Source organism: Hypanus sabinus, chromosome 5 (genome assembly GCF_030144855.1).
Source record: "Hypanus sabinus isolate sHypSab1 chromosome 5, sHypSab1.hap1, whole genome shotgun sequence".
Lineage (NCBI taxonomy): Eukaryota > Metazoa > Chordata > Chondrichthyes > Myliobatiformes > Dasyatidae > Hypanus > Hypanus sabinus.
The window spans coordinates 15528116-15553169 of NC_082710.1; the positions used below are offsets into that span (position 1 = coordinate 15528116).

General features: G+C 42.0%; 1 protein-coding gene across 3 annotated transcripts in view; it reads left to right on the forward strand.

The window, feature by feature from the left end:
- The window catches only part of LOC132393953 (leucyl-cystinyl aminopeptidase-like), a 123510-nt gene extending 103551 nt beyond the window's left edge, over positions 1 to 19959 (forward strand). For all 3 annotated transcript variants that reach the window (XM_059969445.1, XM_059969446.1, XM_059969444.1), the window contains 2 exons: positions 2601 to 2682; positions 17222 to 19959. In XM_059969445.1, the coding sequence (XP_059825428.1) occupies positions 2601 to 2682; positions 17222 to 17350 (211 nt within the window). In that variant the 3' untranslated portion in view covers positions 17351 to 19959. The remainder of the gene's footprint in view (positions 1 to 2600; positions 2683 to 17221) is intronic.
- The last annotated feature ends 5095 nt before the right edge of the window (positions 19960 to 25054 follow it).

Consider the following 25054-nt stretch of genomic DNA (forward strand, 5'->3'; position numbering starts at 1 on the left):
TGTGTGTGTGTGTGTGTGTGTGTGTGTAAAATTTCTGTCAATCCATCTATTACTTTTGTACATATTTTAGTATAAATATTGGTACATTTACCTGCTTATCACATGCCGTTTCTATTCTGTGCCTTCCAGTTACTAATCAAATGTAATGAAGCTTTCTCTGCACGTTGACATGTCACATTTAATATTTCATAATCTGTACCACATTCTCTTTACTATGTCATGGCATCATTTTTATTTCCAGATATATATCATTATTTCTTACCGAATAGTGAAGTTAGTTCAAAATGGATATTGAATAATCTGTATATAAACATACTGCACATATTCCTACTACCATAGTTAAGCTAACTTAACAGTGTTGCCTCTTTGTCTCCTTCATTTTAAAAATACTGTGGGTACTAAATATTCAATTGCTTGGACTTGGAAACTTAATACAGCCCCAAAATAGAGAACACTGTTAGTTTCCATGGTCTTTCTGGACTTCAAGAGGCTCTTTTAGTTGACTTGTATAACTCATTTAAGGCTTAAGAAACAAACCTGCAAATGCTAGAATCTGAAATAAAGCATAAATGCTGGAATAACTCATCCACTATAGTATATCTGGAAAAAGAAGCTTGTTCACATTCCTGGCCAATGTCCCTGACTCCAGACTGGAAGGAGTAGAGGGATTACAGTTTTCAAAGCAGAGCTGGAGGGAGGATTTGCAAGGAAATAAAAATGGATATGGGTTAAGACAGATCAGATTTAAGAAGCATGAGTACTGACTGTTAGAGAGGTGTTTGTAAGAATCTGGGTGAGAAAGGATACACAAGACAATGAGAAATGATGAGAAAGCAATTTACCTGAAATTGGAAAATTTATTGTTCATTTGAAAAGGTTTCATTGTGTCGAAATGGAAGATAAAATGTTGTTTTCTTGTTTACATTGGGTCTCACTGTGGCAGTGATCAGAATGGGAATGGAATTGAGAATTTAAGTGACATACAACAGGAAACACTAGATCACTCCTGCAGACTGGCTGCAGGTATTTATTTAATTTATTTAGTGATACAGCATGGTAACAGGCCCTTCCAGCCAAATGAGCCTGCGCTGACCAATTACAACCGTGTGACCTATTCACCTACTATTCCGTACATTTTTGGGATGTAGGAGGAAACTGGAGCACCCTGAGGAAACCCACACAGTCACAGGGAGAGCGTACAAACTCCTCACACACAGTGGCAGAATTGAACCTGGGTCACTGGTGCTGTAATCGCATTACGCCAACTATATACAGTGATTACCCAATCTGTGCCTGGTCTCTCCAAAGCAGAGGAAGCTGATCTGCTCAAGCCATAGGTCTGATCACAGTGGGCTGTGATAGGCATCTTTGTTGTCATTAGTTTCAAATTCCAGTCTGTCAGATTGAGTGAGAAAGGTGTGAGTGATAGCAACTGTACTTTTAACTCCTCCTCTCTACCCTTTCCCTGACATTGAAATCAGTAAATCATGATTCTTTTCCAAATGTGCTCAGAGATGTATGTACACAGATGCAGTCACCATTCCTCTTAAGCTTTCCCAGGCCTTATGTTACTAAACTACTTGCTTAGTGTCTCTTTGTAACTTCCCCTATTATCACCAAAGCTATTTCTGCTGCTTCTGCTTTTGACTGTTCTCTTCTGACTTTCCCATCCAACAATCTCTTCGCTGACTGTCTTCTAAGACCCTTCTGACAAAGAAAACCTATTTAAACTTCTGGTCCCTCTTTCAGCAGTCAATTCAGATCATGAGACGTAGAAGCAGAAATAGCCCATTTGGCCCATTAAATCTGCTCTGCCATTCCATCATGGCTAATTTATTATCCCTCTCAATCCCATCTTCCTGCCTTTTCCCTTTAACCATTAATACCCTTGTACTTTATTTTTATTGTAATTCTTCTGGTACCTAAGAATTTTTTTAATATTAGAGGTGTTGATATACAGCACTGTGCAAAGTCTCGGGCACATAGGTATAGCTAGGGTGCCTAAGACTTTTACACAGTACTGTAGTTGTCAATGTGGAGTGGAGAGCAAGTTTGTAAACCTAGTGGGAGTAAAGGATGTTGTGAGTGGTGATCTTGGAGTGTCACGGATAACCGTGGGACAGGTGGCAGAGAAACAAGTGCCAGGGACGCGGGTTGGGGAGGGTGCAGACACAACCAACCCTGATTCATCAGGTAAAGTCATTTTATTCCAAACAATTGTTTTATTGATCATTACAGAATGTCTCTCTGGTGCTTCCTGCTCCCTCCCCTCCCCTCTCCCTTCCCCTTTTCTCAATCATGATTTACCTTTCCTTGCCCCCCCTCCTGCTTTCAGTCCACAATAGAGACCCGTATCAGAATCAGGTTTATCATCACTCACATATGTGATGATACTTGTTTCTTTTTGCAGCAGCAATACATAAATTACTAAAGCCCTGTGCAAAGGTCTTAGGCACCTGAGATTTATCTGTGCCTAAGACTTTCACACAGTATTGTAAATATATTTATGGTATTAAAATTCAATTTTTAATTATTTATTCCATTTGTGGAAAAATATGAAGTTCATTGCATGAAAATAATTTTTCAAACTTTGTTACTAGGTTTGATCTTGGATTGTTTGATTTTCATATCATTGTCATTGAAACAGCATCAAAATTCTCAACGAAGACCCACCTGCTTGAGGTTAGTGATGTCTGATTATGAAAACCTTAATATACATTTTAATCTTTCAGATACATAATACATTTATTGGGAATGCTTTTGAGTAGGTTTCGTAACTCCATACAGCTTCACCAAGAAACAATAAAGCCTCGGCATTGGTTGCTGCATTATGTGCAGTGTATCAATATAAAGAAGATTTTAAATAATATTCACTTGATTACATTGGTCATTAAATATCAGTTGTATTGTCCCATCAGGTTTATAGTACAGGTACTGATTAAACAAAAAGCATTTAAATTAAGAGGGTTATAGACAGGGTAAGTGCAAGCAGGCTTTTTCTACTGAGGTTGGATGAAACTGGAGCTAGAGGTTTGCCTTCAGGAACAAATATTAGTCAAATAGCAATAGGGCACGGATGTAGACCCAACAAGACTTTGCCAACTACATTGGCTATCTAGCTAGTCCCAGTTTCCTGTGCTTGGTCTCTATCCCTCCATGTACTTATCCAAGTGTTTCTTACATGATACTATTATTTGTGCCTCAACCACTTCTTTTGACAGCTCATTCCAGATACTCACCACCCTCAGGTTCATTTTAAATCTTTCCCCTCTCTCCCTGAATATAAGCTCCCTATTTTTGGATTCCCCTGTCCTGTGGAAAATATCTACCATCCACCTTACATATGCCTCTCATAATATTAAGAAGTTCATTTTTTTACATTCCAAAGAATAAAGACCCAGCCTGGTCAATCTCCTGGCAACATCCTTGTAAATCTTTTCTGCATTCTTTCCAGTTTAACCACATCTTTCCTAAAATGGTGTAATCAAATCTGTACACAGTACTCCAATTGTGACCTCACCAAGGAATTGTACAAATGCAACACATCCCATGACAACATGTACACTGATGAATGCCAGTGTGCTTAACACCGTTATTTACCACCCTGTCTGCCTGGGACAAACATTTCAATTAACTATGCAGCCTCCTTCGACCATAACATGGTCGAATTCCATATTCAATTAGAGGATGGATCTCAAACAAGCGTACTGAGCTTAAATAAAGGAGACTATAATGGTATGAGAGCAGAATTGCTTAAGATGGATTGGGAAAATAGATTAAAGGGTAGATCGGTACTTGATCAGTGGTGTATATTTAAGGAGTAATTTTACAACTATCAAGAAAAATATATTCCACTGAAGAAAAAAGGGTGTAAAAGAAAAAATAGTTATCCGTGGCTAAGTAAAGAAATAAAGCAAAGTATACGACTAAAAAGAAAGTTATATAAGGTAGCTAAATCTAGTGGGAAGATTGAAGATCGAGAAGCTTTTAAAGATCAGCAGCAAATAACAAAAACATTGATTAAGAAGGGGAAGATAGATTATGGAAGTAAATTGGCGAAAAACATAAAAGCAGATAGTAAGAGTTTTTATAGTTACATAAAAAGAAAAAGGGTGGCTAAAAGTAAATGTTGGTCCCCTAGAAGATGAGACCGGGAAATTAATGGTGGGGGACATGGAGATGGCGGAAACGCTGAACAAATATTTTGTATCAGTTTTTACAGTAGAGGACACTCAAAATATCCCAACAGGGGGCTCCAGGGGGAGAGAAGCTAACTACGATTCAAATCACCAAGGAAATGGTACTTGATAAATTAATGGGACTGAAGGTGGATAAATCCCCTGGACCGGATGGCTTGCATCCTAGGGTCTTAAGGGAAGTGGCGGTCGGGATTGTGAATGCATTAGTGATAATTTTTCAAAACTCGCTGGACTCGGCAATGGTCCCGGCAGATTGGAAAAATGCTAATGTAACTCCTTTATTTAAAAAGGGCAATAGACAGAAGGCTGGGAATTATAGGCCGGTTAGCCTAACATCTGTAGTTGGCAAAATGTTGGAATCGATAATTAAGGAAACAGTAACAGGGCATTTGGATAAACATAGCTTAATAGGACAAGGTCAGCATGGCTTTACAAAAGGGAAGTCATGTTTGACAAATTTGTTGGAGTTCTTTGAGGACATAACATATAGGGTAGGTAAAGGGGAACCAGTGGATGTGGTGTATTTGGACTTCCAAAAGGCATTTGACAAGGTGCCACACTAAAGATTATTACTCAAAGTAAAAAATCATGGGATTGGGGATAATATTCTGGCATGGGTGGAGGATTGGCTTTCTAACAGAAAACAGAGAATTGGGATAAATGGTTTATTCTCAGACTGGCAGTTGGTGACTAGTGGTGTTCCGCAGGGGTTGGTGTTAGGACCCCAACTCTTGACAATCTATATTAATGATTTGGAGAAAGGGACTAAGTGCAACGTATCGAAGTTTGCTGATGACACAAAGATGTGAGGGAGTGTGATGAGTGCGGAGGACATTGAAACCCTGCAGGGGGACATAGATAGGCTGAGTGATTGGGCAGACATTTGGCAGATGAAATATAATACTGACAAGTGTGAGGTCTTGCACTTTGGCAGGAAAAATAATAGAGCAAGTTATTATCTAAATGGAGAGAAACTGGAAAGTGCTTCTGTGCAAAGGGATCTGGGGGTCCTGGTGCAGGAAACACAAAAAGTTAGTATGCAAGTGCAGCAGGTAGTCAAGAAGGCCAATGGAATGCTGGCTTTTATTGCTAGGGGGATGGAGTATAAGAACAGGGAGGTCTTACTGAAGTTGTACCGGGTATTGGTGAGACCAGACCTGGAGTACTGCGTGCAGTTCTGGTGTCCATATTTAAGAAAGGACATACTGGCTCTCGAGGCAGTGCAGAGAAGGTTCATTAGGTTAATTCCAGGAATGGATGGGTTGATGTATGATGAGAGGTTGAGTAGATTGGGACTCTACTCATTGGAGTTCCGAAGAATGAGAGGCGATCTTATTGAAACATATAAGATTGTGAAGGGGCTTGATCGGGTGGATGTGGGGAGAATGTTCCCAATGATGGGTGAAACTAGGACTAGGGGGCATAATCTTAAAATAAGGGGATGCCGTTCCAGGACTGAGATGAGGAGAAATTTCTTCACTCAGAGGGTAGTGGGGCTGTGGAATTTATTGCCCCAGAGAGCTGTGGAAGCTACTACACTCAATAAATTCAAAACGGAGATAGACATTTTCCTGGATAAAAATGGCATTAGGGGATACGGTGAGCGAGCAGGTAAGTGGACATGAGGCTAGGTTTAGATCAGCCGTGTGATCTCCTGGACCAGTTTTTGATAGCCTGGATGGGTCGGAGAGGAATTTTCCAGATTTTTTCTCCTCAATTGGCAAATCGGGTTTTTTTTCCCCGGGTGATCACATGGGTTTGGGCGGGATGAATAATAAAATAAAATGGGCGGCATGGTGCCCTGTTGGTTGGCACTGTTGCCTTGTGGGATTCGGTGAAAACTAGAGTTAAGATTGGATCAGCCATTATCTTGTTGAATGGCGGAGCAGGCTTGAGGGGCCGATTGGCCTACTCCTGCTCCTATCTCTTATGTTCCTGTACATCCTTGGGTGTTGTGGTTGTTAAGACAAACAATACATTTCACTGTATGTTTCGATGTACATGTGATAAATAAATGTGAATTGGAATCCCTCTGTTCCATTACACTCCCATTCATAGTATAAGTCTACGGTGGTCTGACTTTCTAAAATGCTTCACCTCACACTTTCTTGTTTTGAAATCCATTTGCCACTCCTCAGTCCACTTCCCTTACTGATCATGATCTCTGCAAAATTCATGATGATCTTCTTCACCATCAACAACTCCTCCTAATTTCGTGCTGTCTGCAAAATTAGTGATTGAGCCCTGTGTATTCACATCCAAATCCTGTATATAAATAATGATTAACAAGGATCCCAACACTGACCCCTATGGCACATCACTAGTCACTGGTCTCCCTTCTGAGAAACAGCCTTCAATCACCACCCTTCACTTCTTACCTTCAAGCCAATATTTTAAATATTAAATTAGAATTCTATGTCAAACATGCACTGTGTTGCAAAGAAATATCTTATTGTGTCATATAGAATAGACAAAGCGTTAATTGTAATGATGATCAGGAACAAATGAGAATACATACTAAACAAAACAATCTTTATGACCAATCTGAACATTTGATTGAGGATTATATTGTGACAATGGTATGCGAAAGTCTCTCCTTGTTTCTTTCCTCCCATTTTCCTCCATCTCTAACTCAATGCCCCAAGCAAATGCCTTCTTGGATTCTCAGACTATTCATGAGTATTTGGGTACAGACCAAATCAAGGCATTGTGGTCGAGGCCCCAGAGTGTACTGAGCAACTGAACCCAATGTTTGTGCCAGGGCAGATTGAAAAGGTCAGGGTGTCTGAACCAAATGTATTTTGGACTTTGAACTTACAGTATCATCAGGTATGGTCTGTATTATTAAGAACTTAACTGCATCCCACTGCCCAAAGGCATACCGGTTGGTAGGTTAATTGGTCATTGTAAATTGTCCCGTTAATAGGGTGGGATTAATTGCTAAGCAGTGTGGCTGGATGGGCCTATTCTTCACTGTATCTTAATCAATAAATAAAGAGATTTTGCAACCTTCAGTCCATTCAGGTTTTGTTCCTTTTTCCCATTTTTATCTTTTGAATCAAGATTTTTGCCATTCACAGTGGTTTCCAGTTAATTGAGCCATTGGTTAATTAGGGCAGCTGCTCATTTGGGACAACTTTTAAAAACAAATTGAGAAAATAGCCAAAATTTCCAGATATATTGAGAGATCTGAATGAAAACACCAGGATTGCAATGGACTTTATTAAAATGGAGCAGGTGAGTGTGCCCCACTATATCATTCAGCATCTGCCCTATCAGAAACCCTGGATGAACCATGAGATCTGGAATCTGCTGAGGGCCAGATCAGAGGTATTCAAGTTTGGAGGCCAAGAATGCTACATGAGTGCAGGTGTGATGTCCGGAATGCCATTTCACAGGAGAATTGGACATTCCGAACCAAACTGCAGTCAGTGACTGAGGATCAACAGCTGTGTCAAGGCTTGAATGCTACCACCTCCTACGAATTTCAATCAAGTGACATGGGAGACAGCAGGGCTTGGTTTCCAGGTCAGCTCAATGCTCTCTAGGCTCACTTTGACCTTCAGAACATGGAGGAACCACTGCAAACCCCCACTTCTCCAAATAATATTTTGACCTCTGTATCTGAAGCTGGCATGCAGACAAGTCAGGAGAGTAAATACAAGGAAAGCATTTGTACCTGGCCACGTACTAAAGACTTGTATTGACATCAGGCTGGTGTGTTCACTGATATCTTTAACCTCTTGCTTCAGCAGTATGTGGCATCCACGTACTTGAAGCAGGCTTCGGTTATACCAGTGCCCAAGAAGATTGTGGTGACCTGCATAGCACACCAAAGGGCTGTGTGCTTAGCTCCCTGTTCTACTCCGTTTACAGCTATGACTGTGCGGCTGAGCACATCTCCAGTACCATGTTCAAGTTTGCTGATGTCACCATTGTTGTGGAACATAATCAAAGGAGCTGATGAATCAGCATACAGAAGGAAGGTTGAAAATTTTGCTGAGTGGTGTCATAGCAACAAGCTCTCATTCAGTGTCAGCAAGATGAAGGAACTGATTGTTGACTTAAGCAGAAGGAAACCAGAGGTCCTCATCAGAGGTGGAGAGAGTTAACAACTTTAAATTCCTGTGTGTTACTATTTAAGAGGACCTGTCTTGTACCCAGCACATAAATGCAATTGCAAAGAAAGCACAACAATGCTTCTAGTTTCTTAAGAGTCTGCAAAGATTTGGCATGATATCAAAAATTTTGACAAACTTCTGTTGCCACTTCCATTATTCGCTGATTAAAGCAACAAGGAAGATGAATCATTGAGGTGAATGCAGAAGGCAAGCGACTGTTCAGCACTGGCTACGTGCTTTTTAATCCCCTCTGTTGCCGGAAGACAGCCTATAACCAAAGGGTAAGCCTGTGCCCTTGAACTATAATTCTTTCTATGATGTTACCAAGATCTGTGTTTATGGATTTGGACTAAGTGGACTTTTTCAGTCTTACGATTTTTATATTCTGCATTTTTGCCCATTATTTCTCACATTTTTTGTGCAAGTGGAGGGAGAGTTGGGGGTCCTGTTGCACTTCTAAGTTTTTTTTGTGCCGGTGGTGGGAAGGGGATTTGGGGGTCAATATTCTTATTGAGATTTTGTGCAGGGGAGGGGTTTTGGCAGACTATGTTCTTTATGTGATTCTGTTAGGTTTTTTTGTGCAGGGGAGGAGGATTTGGGGCCAAGTTTCCAATTGCATTTCATGCGGGGAGGGGTGTTTGGGGGTTTGATGATTGCGTTGCTGTTTTCCCTTTTTTTGTGTGTGGGTTAGCTCTTACTCTGAACTGACTTCCATTGTTTTCCTTTATTTTGTGTCTATCTGGAGAAGAATAACATTAGAGTTGTACATTGTATGTGAACCTTTGAAAGTTTGTGAGATAAGTACTTTCCTTTACAATATTTTTACACTTCCTAGTTATTCAAGACCCAGTGGCATGGAGTTTCCTGGCTTAACCGTATTGCTTATTTTGAATAACAGAACAGCATTTTTAATCCTCCAGTCAAAGTTCAAAGAAATTTATTATCAAAGTATATACAGTGGCATACAAAAGGTTGGGCACCTTTTGACCCCTGGTCAAAATTTTTCTTACTGTGAATAGTTAAGTGAGTAGAAGATGAACTGATCTCCAAAAGTCATAAAGTTAAAGATGACACTGTGGCGACCCACTTTCTGCACAGGCGAACCGGCTCACTAATAGCCAGCGCGCGGGGGGAGACTTTGGTAATGCACCTCCGACGTCATTTCCGCCCGGAGGGGGCGGGTGCTAGGGATTTAAATACCAGCACCGCAAAGTTTGAATAAACTAGTCTCGAAATGACTTTCCGACTGCGTGTCATTATTTCAGCGCTGTGTGTAGCACATCGCTACATTGGTGACCCCGACTGTTCAAACGGGATTTGGACCAAAGATGACTGACTCTTCATCTGTTCACGCAGTTTCGCTCAAACTGCCGACTTTCTGGACGCTGTGACCACACGTGTGGTTTAGCTAAGCAGAAGCCCAGTTCCAGATTCGGCAGATATCCTCTGATTCCACGCGTTACTACCATATGGTGAGCGCCCTTGACCAGGAGACGGCCGCCCAGCTTGCGGATTTCATACAGTCGCCCCCGGAAGAAGGCAAATATGAAGCATTCAAGGCGCTGCTCATTGGGACCTTTGGCCTCTCACGGTGTGAGCGGGATGCCTGCCTGCTTCACCTGGACGGTTTGGGAGACAGACTACCATCAGCATTGATGAACGAGATGCTGTCCCTGGCTGACAGACACAAGCCCTGCCTCATTTTCGAGCAAGCGTTCCTGGAGCAACTGCCCGGGGACATACATCTGCTGCTGGCCAACGCAGATTTCAGCGACCCCTGGAAGGTGGCGGCCCGGGCAGGTGTGCTGTGGAAAGCCAAGAGGGAGAACGTGGTGTCCGTCAGTCAGATTACCAGGCCACGCGTCCAACAGCAGACCAGACCAGGCCCGGCAGGGGGGCGCACACAACACAGAGGCAGGAGTGAGGAGGACAGTGAACAGTGGTGTTTCTACCACCAGCAGTGGGGCACAAAAGCCCGCCGTTGTCGCCCGCCCTGCCAGGGCCAGGGCCAGCTGCCACTAATGACTATGGCGGCAGGCCACCAGGACAGCCTCTTGTACGTCTGGGACAAACAGTCGAGACGCCGCTTCTTGGTCAACACTGGAGCGGAGATCAGCGTTTTGCCCCCGACGGGGTACGACACCCACAGCAGGAAGCCAGGACCCACCCTGAGGGCTGCAAACGGCAGCACGATACGGACCTACGGCACCCGCACAGTGCAGCTGCAGTTCGGCAGTTCAGCTGGTTCACGTGGGACTTCACACTGGCCGCCGTGGCCCAACCACTCCTGGGGGTGGACTTCTTGCGAGCTCACAGCCGGCTGGTCGACTTGCAAGGGAAAAGACTGGTACATGCCAAGACTTTCCAGACGTTCTCCCTGGGTGAAGCCAAGTTGCCGGCCCCACACCTGGACTCCATCACACTGTCGGACAACGAATTCACCAGACTCCTGGCGGGCTTCCCATCGATTCTGGCACCGCAGTTCACAGCAGCCATGCCCAGTCACGGGGTACAACACCAGATTCCAACCCAGGGACCACCCCTCCACACCCGCGCACAAAGTCTCCCCCCAGAAAAGCTCCGCCTAGCAAAGGAGGAGTTCAAGAGGATGGAGGAATTGGGGATCGTACGGTGGTCTGACAGCCCATGGGCCTCCCCCCTGCACATGGTGCCCAAAGCAGCTGGGGGTTGGAGACTATGCGGCGACTACTGCAGACTGAACGAGGCTACCACTCCAGACCGCTACCCCATGCCGCACATACAGGACTTTGCAGCAAACCTGCACGGGGCAAGAATCTTTTCCAAAGTAGACCTCATCCGGGGATACCATCAAATCCCGGTGCACCCTGAAGACATCCCCAAAACAGCACTCATCACCCCGTTCGACCTGTTCGAGTTCCTCCGAATGCCGTTCGGCCTGAAGAATGCCGCACAGACGTTCCAGCGGCTAATGGATGCGGTGGGATGCGACCTGGACTTTGCGTTCATCTATTTGGACGACATCCTCATAGCCAGCAGTAGTCGTCAGGAGCATCTGTCCCACTCAGCTCTACTCCCGCCTGAGTGATTTCAGCCTCACGATCAACCCGGCCAAATGCCAGTTCGGTCTCAATACCATTGACTTCCTGGGCCACAGGATTACCAAAGACGGGGCAACACCTCTGCCTGCCAAAGTTGACGCGATCCGCCATTTTGCCCGGCCCAACACGGTCAAAGACCTGCAGGAGTTCGTTAGTATGGTGAACTTCTACCACCATTTCCTCCCCTCAGCAGCCCGTTTCATGCACCCTTTGTACACCTTGATGTCGGGCAAAGGCAAGGACATTACTTGGGACGAGGAGGCCACGGCCACTTTCGTTAAAGCCAAGGAAGCCTTGGCAGATGCCGTGATGCTAGTGCACCCCAGAATGGACCGCCCTCATGGTGGACGCATCCGACACAGCAGTCGGTGGGGTGCTGGAGCAGCTCATTGAGAGGCACTGGCAACCCCTGTACTCAAGTACACTGCTTTCGACCGGGAGCTGTTGGCACTGTATCTGGCAATCCGGCACTTCAGGTACTTCTTAGAAGGCAGGCTGTTCGCCGCGTTCATGGACCACAAACCGTTGACCTTCTCGTTCACGAAGGTGTCTGATCCCTGGTCGGCTTGCCAGCAGCGACATCTGTCCTACATCCCCGAGTACACGACGGACATCCAGCATGTCTCGGGGAAGGACAACGTTGTGGCGGATGCACTCTCCAGACCAGCTGTCCAAGCCCTGTCCCTGGGGGTGTACTATGCAGCACTGGTGGAGGTGCAGCAGGCAGACAACGAGATGCCCAGCTACAGGACCGCAGTCTCGGGTTTGCAGCTGCAGGACTTTCTCGTAGGCCCAGGTGATAGGACCCTCCTGTGCGACGTGGCTACTGGCCAACCTCGCCCCATCGTCCCGGCAGCCTGGAGGCGGCCGGTTTTCAACTCCATACACGGTTTGGCACACCCATCTATCAGGACAACCGTCCGGCTGGTCTCCAGCAAGTTCGCGTGGCACAGACTTCGCAAGCAGGTCGGTGAATGGGCCAGAACGTGCGCGCAGTGCCAAACAGCACACTAAAGCCCCGCCGCAGCAGTTCGAACCCACCCACCGGAGGTTCGACCACATTCATGTGGATATTGTGGGCCCCCTATCAGTGTCCTGAGGAGCATGGTACCTCCTAACGGTGGTAGACTGGTTCACGAGATGGCCAGAGGCGGTCCCGCTCACTGACACATCTGCCGATTCCTGTGCCTGAGCACTGATCGCAACCTGGGTAGCACGTTTTGGGGTACCGGCCCACATTACCTCTGACAGAGGCGCCCAGTTCATCTCCAGCCTGTGGTCGGCTGTGGCCAGCCTGTTGGGAACACAGCTACACCACACTACTGCCTATCACCCTCAGTCGAACGGACTGGTGGAACGTTCCATCGTCACTTGAAGTCAGCTTTCATGGTCCGCCTGAGAGGACCTAAATGGGTGGACGAGCTTCCCTGGGTCCTGCTTCGAATTCGTACAGCGCCGAAAGAGGACCTGCACGCCTTGTTGGCCGAGTTGGTGTACAGCACACCCCTGGCCGTCCCAGGAGAGTTCATACCAGCCCCAAGGGGGCAAGAGGAAGAACCCGCAGCAGTCCTGGACAGACTACGTGAAAGGCTCAGCAACCTGGCCCCCATACCGACTTCACAGCACGGACTGACCCCGACCCATGTACCAAAAGAACTGCAGAACTGTAAGTTTGTGTTTGTATGAAGGGACGAACACCGGGCGCCGCTACAGCAGCCGTACGAGGGGCCGTTCAGGGTGATCAACAACAATGGGTCCACGTACGTTCTGGACATTGGGGGGAGAGAGGAGGTTTTCACGGTGGACCGGCTCAAACCAGCCCATGTGGACCTGGCGCAGCCAGTCGAGGTTCAGGCACCACGGTGCAGAGGCAGACCTCCCAAACAGAGGCTCATCCGGACTGTGGACATTGGGGGGTGTATTGCCGGTTCTGGGGGGGGGTTATGTGGCGACCCACCTTGTGCGCAGGCGAACCAGCTCACAAATAGCCAGCATGCGGGGGGAGACTTTGGTAATGCACCTCCAATGTCATTTCCGCCTGGAGAGGGCAGGCGCTAGGGATTTAAATACCAGCACCGCGAAGTTTGAATAAACTAGTCTTGAAACGACTTAACGATGCATGTCGTTATTTCAGCGCTGTGTGTAGCACATCGCTACAACACATTTCTTTAATATTTTAAGCAAGATTACTTTTTTATTTCCATCTTTTACAGTTTCAAAATAACAAAAAAGGAAAAGGGCCCGAAGCAAAAGTTTGGGCACCCTGCATGATCAGTACTTAGTAACACCCCCTTTGGCAAGTATCACAGCTTGTAAACACTTTCGGTAGCCAGCTAAGAGTCTTGCAATTCTTGTTTGGGGGATTTTTGCCCATTCTTCCTTGCAAAAGTCTTCTAGTTCTGTGAGATTCTTGGGCCGTCGTGTATACACTGCTCTTTTGAGGTCTATCCACAGATTTTCGACAATGTTTAGGTTGGGGGATTGTGAGGGCCATGGCAAAACCTTCAGCTTGCACCTCTTGAGGTAGTCCATTGTGGATTTTGAGGTGTGTTTAGGATTATTATCCTGTTGTAGAAGCCATCCTCTTTTCACCTTCAGCTTCTTTACAGACGGTGTGATGTTTGCTTCCAGGATTTGCCGGTATTTAATTGAATTCATTCTTCCCTCTACCAGTGAAATGTTCCCCGTGCCACTGGCTGCAACACAAGTCCAAAGCATGACCGATCCACCCTTGTGCTTAATAGTTGGAGAGGTGTTCTTTTCATGAAATTCTGCACCCTTTCTTCTCCAAACGTACCTTTGCTCATTGCGGCCAAGAAGTTCTATTTTAACTTCATCAGTCCACGGGACTTGTTTCCAAAATGCATCGGCCTTGTTTAGATGTTCCTTTGCAAACCTCTGATGCTGAATTTTGTGATGAGGATGCAGGAAAGGTTTCCTTCTGATGACTCTTCCATGAAGGTCATATTTGTGTAGGTGTTGCTGCACAGTAGAACAGTGCACCACCACTCAAGAGTCTGCTAAATCTTCCTGAAGGTCTTTTGCAGTCAACGGGGGTTTTGATATGCCTTTCTAGCAATCCTACAATCAGTTCTCTCAGAAAGTTTTCTTGGTCTTCCAGACCTCAACTTGACCTCCATCATTCCTGTTAACTGCCATTTCTTAATTACATTACAAACTGAGGAAATGGCTACCTGAAAACGCTTTGCTATCTTCTTATAGCCTTCTCCTGTTAAAGTCTGTCCCAAGCCTTATAGGCTCATCAGGCTGGTGCTTATGTCGGTTTCCGTGCTGTGAAGCAACTGTGAGTACAAGACTCTGCCCCCTCCCCCCCCCCCGCCAGATAGGACGCCAATCTATCGCAAGGTTAACCCCCAGCATTTTGCTGGTGTCCATTTTCAGCTGGGCACACTGGAGCAGTGTGTGTTTGTGCCTTGCTCAAGGACGCAAAACACTATGTCGGCTGAGGATTGTACTCACGACCTTCAGATCGCTAGTCCAACACCTTAACCATACGCCACATTCTGCTGCTTTGTGGGCATCATTTATTTTAATTTTCAGAGTGCTAGGCAGCTGCTTAGAGGAGCCCATGGCTGCTGATTGTTGGGACAAGGTTTGAGGAGTCAGGGTATTTATAAAGCTTTGAAATTTGCATCACCTGGCCTTTCCTAACAATGACTGTGAACAAGCCATAGCCCTAACAAGCTAATTGAGGTCTGAGAACTTGGTAAAAGTTATCTGAGAGCTCAAATCTCTTGGGGTGCCCAAACTTTTGCATGGTACTCCTTTCCTTTTTTTTTACACTCCAAAATCCTACAAAACAAAAAATAATACACTAATCTTGCTTAAAATGTTGAAAAGAATGTTTCATCTTTAACTTTGACTTTTGGGGATCAGTTCAGCTTCTACTCACTTAACTATTCACAGTAACAAAAATTTTGACCAGGGGTGCCCAAACTTTTGCATGCCACTGTATATGTCACCCATGTACAATATTGAGATTCATTTCCTTGCAGGCTTTCACAGTAGAACAGTGCAGTACAATAGAGTCAATGGAAAACCTACACGCAAAGACTGACAAACAACCAATGTGCAAAAAAAAAACAAACCTGCAAGTAAAAAGATAAGTAAATAAATAATACTGAGAACTTGATTGCAGAGTCCTTGAAAGTGACTCCATAGGTTGTGGAATCAGTTCATTGTTGAGTTGAGTGAAATTATCCATGATGTTTAGGAGCCTTATGTTTGAAAAGTAATAACTGTGTGGGTGGTGGGTGCATGGAATGCATTGCCGGTGATGGTGGTGGAAGCGGATACAATCGGGTCTTTTAAGAGCCTTTTAGATAGGTACATGGAGCTTAGAAAAATTGAGGGCTATGCGCTAGGGAAATTCTAGGCAGTTTCTAGAGTGGGTTACATGGTCAGCACAACATTGTGGGCCGAAGAGCCTGTAATGTGCTGTAGATTTCTATGTTTATTGACCGACTGCATCATGGCCTGCTATGGAAACACTAATGTCTTCGAACCAAATATCCTACAAAAGGGAATGGATTTGGCTCATTACCTCACGGGTAAAGCCCTCTAAGCCATGAAGCAAATCTACATGAAACAAAGTCGTAAGAAAGTAGTATCCATTATCAGAGAACCTCACTACCCAGGCTATGCTCTTTTCTCAGTGTTATCATCAGGTTAAAGGTACAAAAGCTTCAGGATTCACACCACCAAGTTTCTAGAACAGTTATTACTCTTCAACCATCAGGCTCTTGAACAAAAGGGGATAGGTGCAGCCACTTGCCCATCCATTGAGTTGCTCCCTAAACAATGATCTCATTTTAAGGACTCTTCATCGTGTTATTTCATGTTCTCATTATTTATTTATATTTGCATTTTCACAGTTTTTTGTCTTCTCAACTCTGCTTGATCTTTCATTGATCCTGTTACAGTTACTATTCTATTGACTTGCTGAGCATGCCCTCAGGAAAATGAATCTCAGGGTTGTATGTGGTGATACGTATGTACAGGTACTCTGATAATAAGATTTACTTTGAACTTTGATTTCCTTCATTTATTTGAGACACTATGCCGATTAATTGGGACAGAAGACCTTTGCAAAATAGTTTCTACTAGTGTCAGTCACATGTCCTTCTGTGGCTATTACACACTTCACCATGCCCAGAGCAAATGTTTTTTTAAATAGCATCAAATGCATGTGCTCATGTTATCCATTTTGGCTGACAGATTCTGATTCAAAAAGCAGCAATTTTTTATAATTTTGAGAGGAAATTTATTGTTGAATTATGACACTACTTCACGCAGGAAGGCAATGAAGGCAGCCCATTATCTGCACTAGGTGACTGCACTGATTTTGTTCATTTACAGTCAATCAAAAAAATATGGTAATATAAACTGGATAACTTCCTTTGTCGATAGCTAATAGAAATTGTTGTAGTTTTGTAGTACTGTAGCAATATTGGTAGTGTTCTAATTCGTTCTGTATTTCATATGTAATTTGTTACTCAGTTAAATGGTAGTTTGTTTTTTTAAACAATTGTAACTATTAACCTGAAGCTTCAGCTAATTGGAGCAGGTACTTAATTGGGCCAAAATTTATTAGATAGGATGCTCCCAATTAACTGGAATTAACTGTACATTACATCTATTAGGAATTTGCTGCGGTGTGTTGATTAGGGTGCAACATGTAACAAACATACAATTATAATGAATAAAGAATTATGTAAAATGTTGGAAGTTAGAGACTACAGATATGGAATAACATGCAAGGTACATGCATTTAACTAACCTTGTTTGTTTTTAATTACAGGTCCAAGCATTCTTTGATTCACTGACAGACAAAAGTTCACAATCAGAGTTCATCCAAAAGGCACTGGATAGAATTCAGTTGAACATTCAATGGATGGAGGCAAACTTGAAAAGTCTGGAAAAGCAATAGAATTTTTTTCTGTTGTCAGTACATTGAATTTCAGTAAATTAATAGACTTGAGTGCAAAGCAATGGCAAATTGCTATTGCGTAAAGCAAGGTGAAATCAACTGTCATTTGTAAAGTCAGTTTGTAGTATTGGAGAGAGTTGATGTCAGTACAGGGTGAATTACAGATTGATCAGTCGTTGAACATGATTTGTAATTGTGAGGAGCTGGAGACAAATCATGTGGCTCTGCGGTAATGGGTGAATGTATTTTACAAAACATTTTAATAAGCAAAACATTATCTTTTGAGTTACTCACTTTAGCCATTTGGTTTGAGTGGAAAAGTCGAGTAATGTATTCACCAGAAGTTAAAGGGAGAACATTCAGCTTAGTTATTTCAGCATTATTTTACATTTTGCTTTTCAGTGAAGGCTTCTTTTTTTCCAGTTCGGTTTTCTCATAATAGGACATTGTTTTGTGACACCTACTGTAGAATGGAGAGAGACTCCTTTGTAAAGCGTAATCACTCTGTAGTGTGTGGTGTACTCTGTGTACAATATATATCAGCTCTGTGAATCCATACATTTTCAGTTACTGTATCTGTATCAGGACTACTGATTTGACAGACAGAAGTCAGTGATTGTTATCGCCCCAAAATGTTTTACATTGAAAAGGTCATTTTATGGGATGCCATAAGTTAAGAATTTCACTGATCATCATAAATCATTTCCCTAGCTTTTCTGTGCTTTCAGTTGTTTTTCAACACTTGCCCGACTAGTTGCTACTGAATATACATTTTTATTAACAAAATATTCAACTTCATATAAAGAAAAAAATGCAAATCTATTTACCAATCTCTTTATCTGAGATTCTCTGATAACATGAGCTTTATAGTCATATCAGAATTACACAACGGAATTAGTGAGACATATCACTGACAGCATGGACAGTATGTAATTGACAGATGTGTTTCAATTACAATTAAAGTTTGTGAATTGCACCAGACCAATCAGAATGTAACATTATTCAAGTAGATATTCTTGTAAATCAGTATGTGTCATCATAAATAATTTAACAGATGAAATCCTGTGTCAAAAGAAATGCAGATTTAAAAATAACAGGCTGATTTAAGAGAGTATGCAAAATAATGCAGCAATATCAAATGTCAATATATTTATTAACCTCAGGTATTTAATTCATTCTCTATATGAATTAGGAAATGCTCACTATATTAATCAGGTAGTCAGGTTAAGTGCAGGTCATGCCTAGAATCACATGTTCAATAAATAATTGAAAAACGGTGCAGGATTGTTTAAATGATTACAAATAATTAACTTACTAAATAACAACTAGCTCAATTAATTTGTGTGTTGACCATCACCATTCATTTTTGTAATTATGTGAGTACTTTTTCTTTGGTGACCAAACAGGAAGAGTAGTTAAGTTTTAACCTACATGTACAAGAGTTAAATGGAAGCCATAGCCACCTAATTTACTTTAAACAAATTTAATTAGCATCTCCCCAAAATGTAGTTATTGCATTGACAGTGCTCATCTCTCAGGTGTAAAGTGGTACTTTATAATTTATATTTCTAGTTTATCAGAGCTTATTATTTCAGGTTTAAAGTGCTACAATTTGAAAGCCCACAGATTATTTTTGGAATTTAATAAAATGTAAATTATACAAATATCAATCCTTTAATTTTTGAAATAACTACAAATTATATATCTATTTAAGTTGTTTGATCTCTATTATTTTAAGCTTGCCTCATTGCACAATAGCAACTTGGAAATAAGGTCTAATGCAAATTGAAAACTATATATAAATTACTATCCTCTCTTTTGTGAATCAAATTAATAAATTTTAATAATTTTGGACTTGTGTGCTCATTACTGAACTGCAAGCAATGTATAAAACAGAAATACTGGTGCATTTAGTGGAAAAATAAATAATTTGTTGAATATATAATCTGAAATAAATTAACAAATGATTTGAGGACTTGGCCTCAAGCTGCGGGCTTGCCAGCTGCTGCACTCCAGGTGAGCAGACGATGGAGGTGACATAGCATAGCATACATGCTTGGTTGGGGCTGGCCTCAAGTGGTCGACTGGTGGAATCACAGGCTGGAATTTTGGGAGCCACACCATCAATTTGCAAGTCACTCAGGGTCCTGGAATATGCATATGTTTTTTGCATAATGATATGTTTTTTTTACTTTTTGCTACTTTGAATGTATGTTATGCACCTTGGCTCCAGAGGAACATTGTCTTATTTGACTCTATCCATGTATGGATTGAGAGATAATGAAACTAGGTTTGATTTGATTGAAATCATTAAATGGACAGCCATGGAAAATGAGAGAAAATCTGCAGATGCTGGAAATCAAATTAAAAAACACAAAATTCTAGAGGAACACAGCAGGCCAGGCAGCATCAATGGAAAAGAGAAAACACTGGCTGTTTCAGGCCCAGACCCTTCACTGGGACTATGGAAAATAGTTATAAACTCTTACATTTTATTTTATTGTTGTAGGAACATGTTTTAAAACCAAAATGCAGCTATTTATAGTGTTAATGTACTTATTAACCTTAGATACTTATTTCATTCTTCATATGAATTAAGGAATGCAAAGTTAGTTTGGTGACAAATAATGGCTGGAATATTACTTTCAATAAATTACTTAAAGAAAATGGGAGGACTTGATTAAAATAATACCAGCAAAGCATATAACACTGGAAACAGGTGCATTTGGACATTTCAATTCCATAATTTTTAATGTAAAGTTTACCTATAAACAGACTGAACTTCTCTTCTGTGTTGTTTATGGGAAATCCCAGTAGCATATCCATTCATGCAATGCTTTGCAGTGCCAACAATCAGTGATTGGAGTTCAATTCCCGCCACTGAGTGTAAGGAGTTTGTACGTTCTCCCCATGACCACAAGTTTCCTCTGGGTGCTCCAGCATCCTCCCACATTCCAAAGACATACAGGTTCAGGTTTGTAAGCTGTGGACATGCTGCTATGTTGGTGCCACAATCATGGGGACAGTTGCGGGCTTCCCCCAACACATATTCAGACTGTAGTCACTAATGCACATGACACATTGCACTTTATGTTTTGATGTACGCGTGACAAATAATGATCATCTTTGAACAATGTATACACTATTTAGAAATTAGTAATGAAATAACATTAATATATGTTGGAGGTTGAATTCTAGAATTTTGAGTTTATTAAAATTTTACATCCATCCCACAATGTGAGGGAGTAAAAATCTTTACATTATGACTCTTGCAATGTAGAGACATGTGAATTTAAAAGTCTAATGGATTGTAGAAAGAAGCTGTCCTGTAGCCTGTTGGCCCTGGCTTTAATGCTGCGGTAGCGTTTGCAGACAGCAGCAGCCGTAACATTTTGTGGTTGGGGTGACTGGTGTCCCCAACGATCTTCCAGGCCTTCTTTATGCACCTGCTGCTGTAAATGTCCTCAGTGGAGGGAAGTTCACATCCACAGATCCGCTAGACTGTCTGAACCATTATCAATGGTGCCCCTGTAGAAGGTCTTGAGGATTTGGGGGCCCCTGCTTGGACTTTTTCAGTCACCTGATGTGGAAGACACACTGTTGTACTTTTTGTTGCCACAAACTGGTGTTTACAGTCCAGATGAGATCTTCAGTGATGTGTATACCAAGGAATTCAAAACTACTCACCCTCTCAATTGCAGACCCATTGACATTGATTGACCGAGCCTGTCTCCATTCCTTCTGTAATCCACAATCAGCTCTTCTGGTTTCTGAACTTTGAGGCAGAGGTTGTTATCCTGGCACCACTCTCGCCTCTGTGTGCTGTCTCATCACCACTAGAAATAAGGCCAATCAAAGTCTTGTTACCTGTGAATTTGAGCAGCAGAGTGTGTAGCAATACAGTTGTGGGTGTAAGGGGAGTACAGAAGGGGACTCAGAACATAACCCTGGGAAGCAGCTGAGTTGAGGGGCAGTGGTGAAGAGCCCATCCTTACCACCTATCGGCAATCCAGTAGGAAGTCTAGGGTCCAGCTGCACGAGGTGGGGTGCAGGCTGAGGTCTCTGAGCTTCTTGTCAAATCTGGAGGGAATTGTGGTGGTTAAATGCTGAACTGTATTCCAGAAACAATGTTCTAATGTATGCAAACCTCTTCTCCAGGTGAGTGAGGACAGTGTGTAGTGCTGTGGCTCTGGCTATGGATTGACAGGAGATTGTGGAGTTAAACAAATCTATACTGTGTTTGGGATTATGTGTGAGTGAGACCAATATACAAGGTAATGGATCCACTCACAGTTCCAAGTTGCTACTCATGAATCCCACCACTCATACTCACCTGGTCTTGAAACAGTGGGATGGTTCTGCTTGCTTCTCCACCACAGAATCACTGTATTACATTGTACGGGTATTAATTAGGCTTTGACAGCATACTTTGCTGTGGCCCCCATCACTGCAAGGATCTCATGTAGATGGCTACAGGACAGAGTTTTGTCTTCTGTCAAACAAAGAAATGAAACAGAATCAATACAGTGTGGTGAATAAACTCTGTCTATCACCAAATACACTAATGGACTTTTACAGATGTACTGTTTTTCAAGCACGTGTACAGCTAAATGAAACAACGTTCCTCCAGGCCCAAGGTGCAAAACACAGTACATACAGACACAAACAGGAGACAGCACATATAGTTACAACAGTACGTAGAGACACGATAGCACGTACAGTTACAACATATTATTAGCACAAGTTTCTGACTGGCAAGGGACGTTGTCCTGGAGACATGTTTCTGCAAGAACGAGCACACAGCAGTTTCTCATCTCATGCTGAGCCAGCTGCAGATGAAGACAATCCAGTTTGTCTTCCAGGGAGCAAACACTGGAGAAAAGCACTGTTGGAACAGTCAAACCTGCAGTGGCCAGACACTAATCCAGTACAGATTCTAGCCAGTCTGCTGCACATCTGATCTCTCCCACATCACCTCCAGTGCCTCCTCCCTGTAACAGGCAATGTGCAGCATGAGAGTCAGCTCCTAGCAACAATTGAGGCCATTGGTCTCTTTTGTATGAATGCCTGCAAGATTTCCCTCGGGATCAATAAAGTATGTCTGTCTGTCTGTAAGAAAATGAATCTCCAGATGGTATATGGTGATATTACATAATTAGATAATAAATTTGTTTTGAAATTTGAAAATATGCTCTCTGGCTGCATCATGACCTGAATCAATTTGAATACACAAAAATGTAAAAAGCTGCAGAGTAGTTGAAGCTGCCCATACATCTCTCCCCACCAAAGGTAGTATCACAGGAACTTCTGCGTCCACAAGACAACACCCATTATGAAAGATCCACGCCATCTTCTCGCAGCTACCATCAGGCAGGAGTTATTGAAGCCTTAAGTCCCACATCATCAGGTTCAAGAAAAACAACCTCTTTCAACCATTTGGTTCTTGAACCAACCTGCTACTCACTAGATTTTAGCAACACCAAAACCACTTTGATAACTGCATTAAATTGGCCTTTTTTTTGGTTCTAATTGTGTTCTTCCTTGTAAAAAGGTTATGCCATTCTCATGAATATTGCTTCTTTCTTTCTTTTTCAATATTTTTATTAAATTCTTACATAAAAGAATACAGGGTACAGTAAGATATATCGATTACAATATATTGAAATCACAGATAAAGTGTAATTACCCAATATCCATATAGATTAAATTTAAACATAAAATTGAAAAGAAATAATTTTATTATGCAATAACTCTAAACCCACTACCAGAAAAAAAAAGCTGTTTGGGTAAAAAAAAGGAAAATATCCTTAACATATATTAATACAAATTATTAGCCAATATCTGTGCTTAATAGCAAACCAAAGATTTTGAAAGTAATTCAAAAAAGGTCCCCACAATGTTAACGAATCTTGTCTCAGTTCAGAAATTGAACAGCGAATCTTCTCTAAATTTAAGCAAGACAAAACATCATGTAACCTATAAGTAGGTGGAGTGGCATCCTTCCACTAAGCAACAATGCCCTCCTGGCTATAAGGGAAATAAAGGCCAAAATATGTAAATCATGTGTCTCCAAAATAATATAATTTCCTCCAACAATACCAAATAAGGCAGTCAAAGGATTAGGTTTAAAATTTATTTTAAAAAGCACCAAAAAAGTTTGAAATACTTACTTCCAATATTTTTCAAGACTCAGACAAGTCCAAAACATATGGATTAGTGAAGCTTCTCCATTATTACATCTATCACAATAGGGAGATATATCAGAATAAAAACAACACAGCTTATCTTTAGACATATGGACTCTATGAACCACTTTAAATTGTAGAGGGGAATGATGGGCACAGTACGATGAGGTATTAACCAAATTAAAATTTCATTCCAAGTGTCCTCAGAAATTGAAATCTGTAAATCTTGTTCCCAAAAATTTTTAATTTTGTCTAAAGGAATATTTCTCATTCCCAACAACAAACCATAAATATTAGATATAGGTGTATTATAGAAGGGTTTCAAATTAAAAATTACATAAAGTAAACTTCTATCTGGACTTTTAGTAAATGTATGTACTTGAGAACGCAAAAAGCCTCTAATTTGTAAATATCGAAAAAAGTGAGTTCTCGGTAGACAATACTTAACTGACAGTTGTTCAAATAAAGAGAGACTAACCCCAACAAATAAATCATGAAAACATTTAATACCCAATCTATTCCACTCTTTACAAACTACATCAGACATTGAAGGTTTAAAAAACTAGTTAGAAAAAATGGGACTGGAAAGTGAAAAATGACTCCGCCTCCCGGTTATGGACATGTAAGACACAGTCGCTTCCTGTCTGTCTTTAATCTCTCCCTTTTCCCACTTAAACTATGAAACTTCAACTTTATTCAGTCGGATCTGTAGAATAGCAGTTATAATTATGTCTACTCTCAGAAGCACCAAAAGAAATCCCAACCCGGGCAATGGAAAGCCCAAGAAAGCTGACGAATTCTCAGAGGAACCCCCCCCCCCCCACCCCGGGTAAAGAGACTAGAATCTCAAATCAGCAATATCAGCGTTGAGATAACGCAACTAAAAGAGAAATTAGAAGGAAAAGTTGACTCTTTGTGAGCCTTGATCTTAAAGAAGTTAGTCGAAATGCTGCGGACCTTTCTTCTCGTTTGGAAAAAGCCCAAAAACGGATCATTGATCTCGAAGTTCGATCGCGTCGGAATGATATTCGAATTGTTGGATTAAAAGAGAAATCAGTATCAGCCGACACAATGGATTATTTCGCAAAAATGTTTCAGCCTTTATTTCAGGATGTTTGTTTACAGCCTTCAGATATTGAAATGGCTCACAGAATCGGCACTTAAAATTTTTTGGATCAAGGTAAAAACAGACATATTGTTGGGCGTTTTCTCCGTTTCAGAGACAAAGACCATATTATTACAATTGCGAGAAAAAAAAAGACCTTTTCAGTATCAGAATTCAGACATTCATTTTTTTGAAGATTTTCCACGAAATTGTTAAGAAGCTTGCTGGATTTGCATCTGTTATGAAATCAGTACATGAAAAAAAAAAGCTCTTTCCACTGCTTCAGTATCCAGCAAAATTAAGGCTTTTTGTCAAAAAGTCTGGATTTCATATTTTTGATGATCCAGTCGAAGCATTCAGTTTTATTAACTCTTTATCTGACGCATTCGATGACGAGTCTGAAACTTGAAGCTT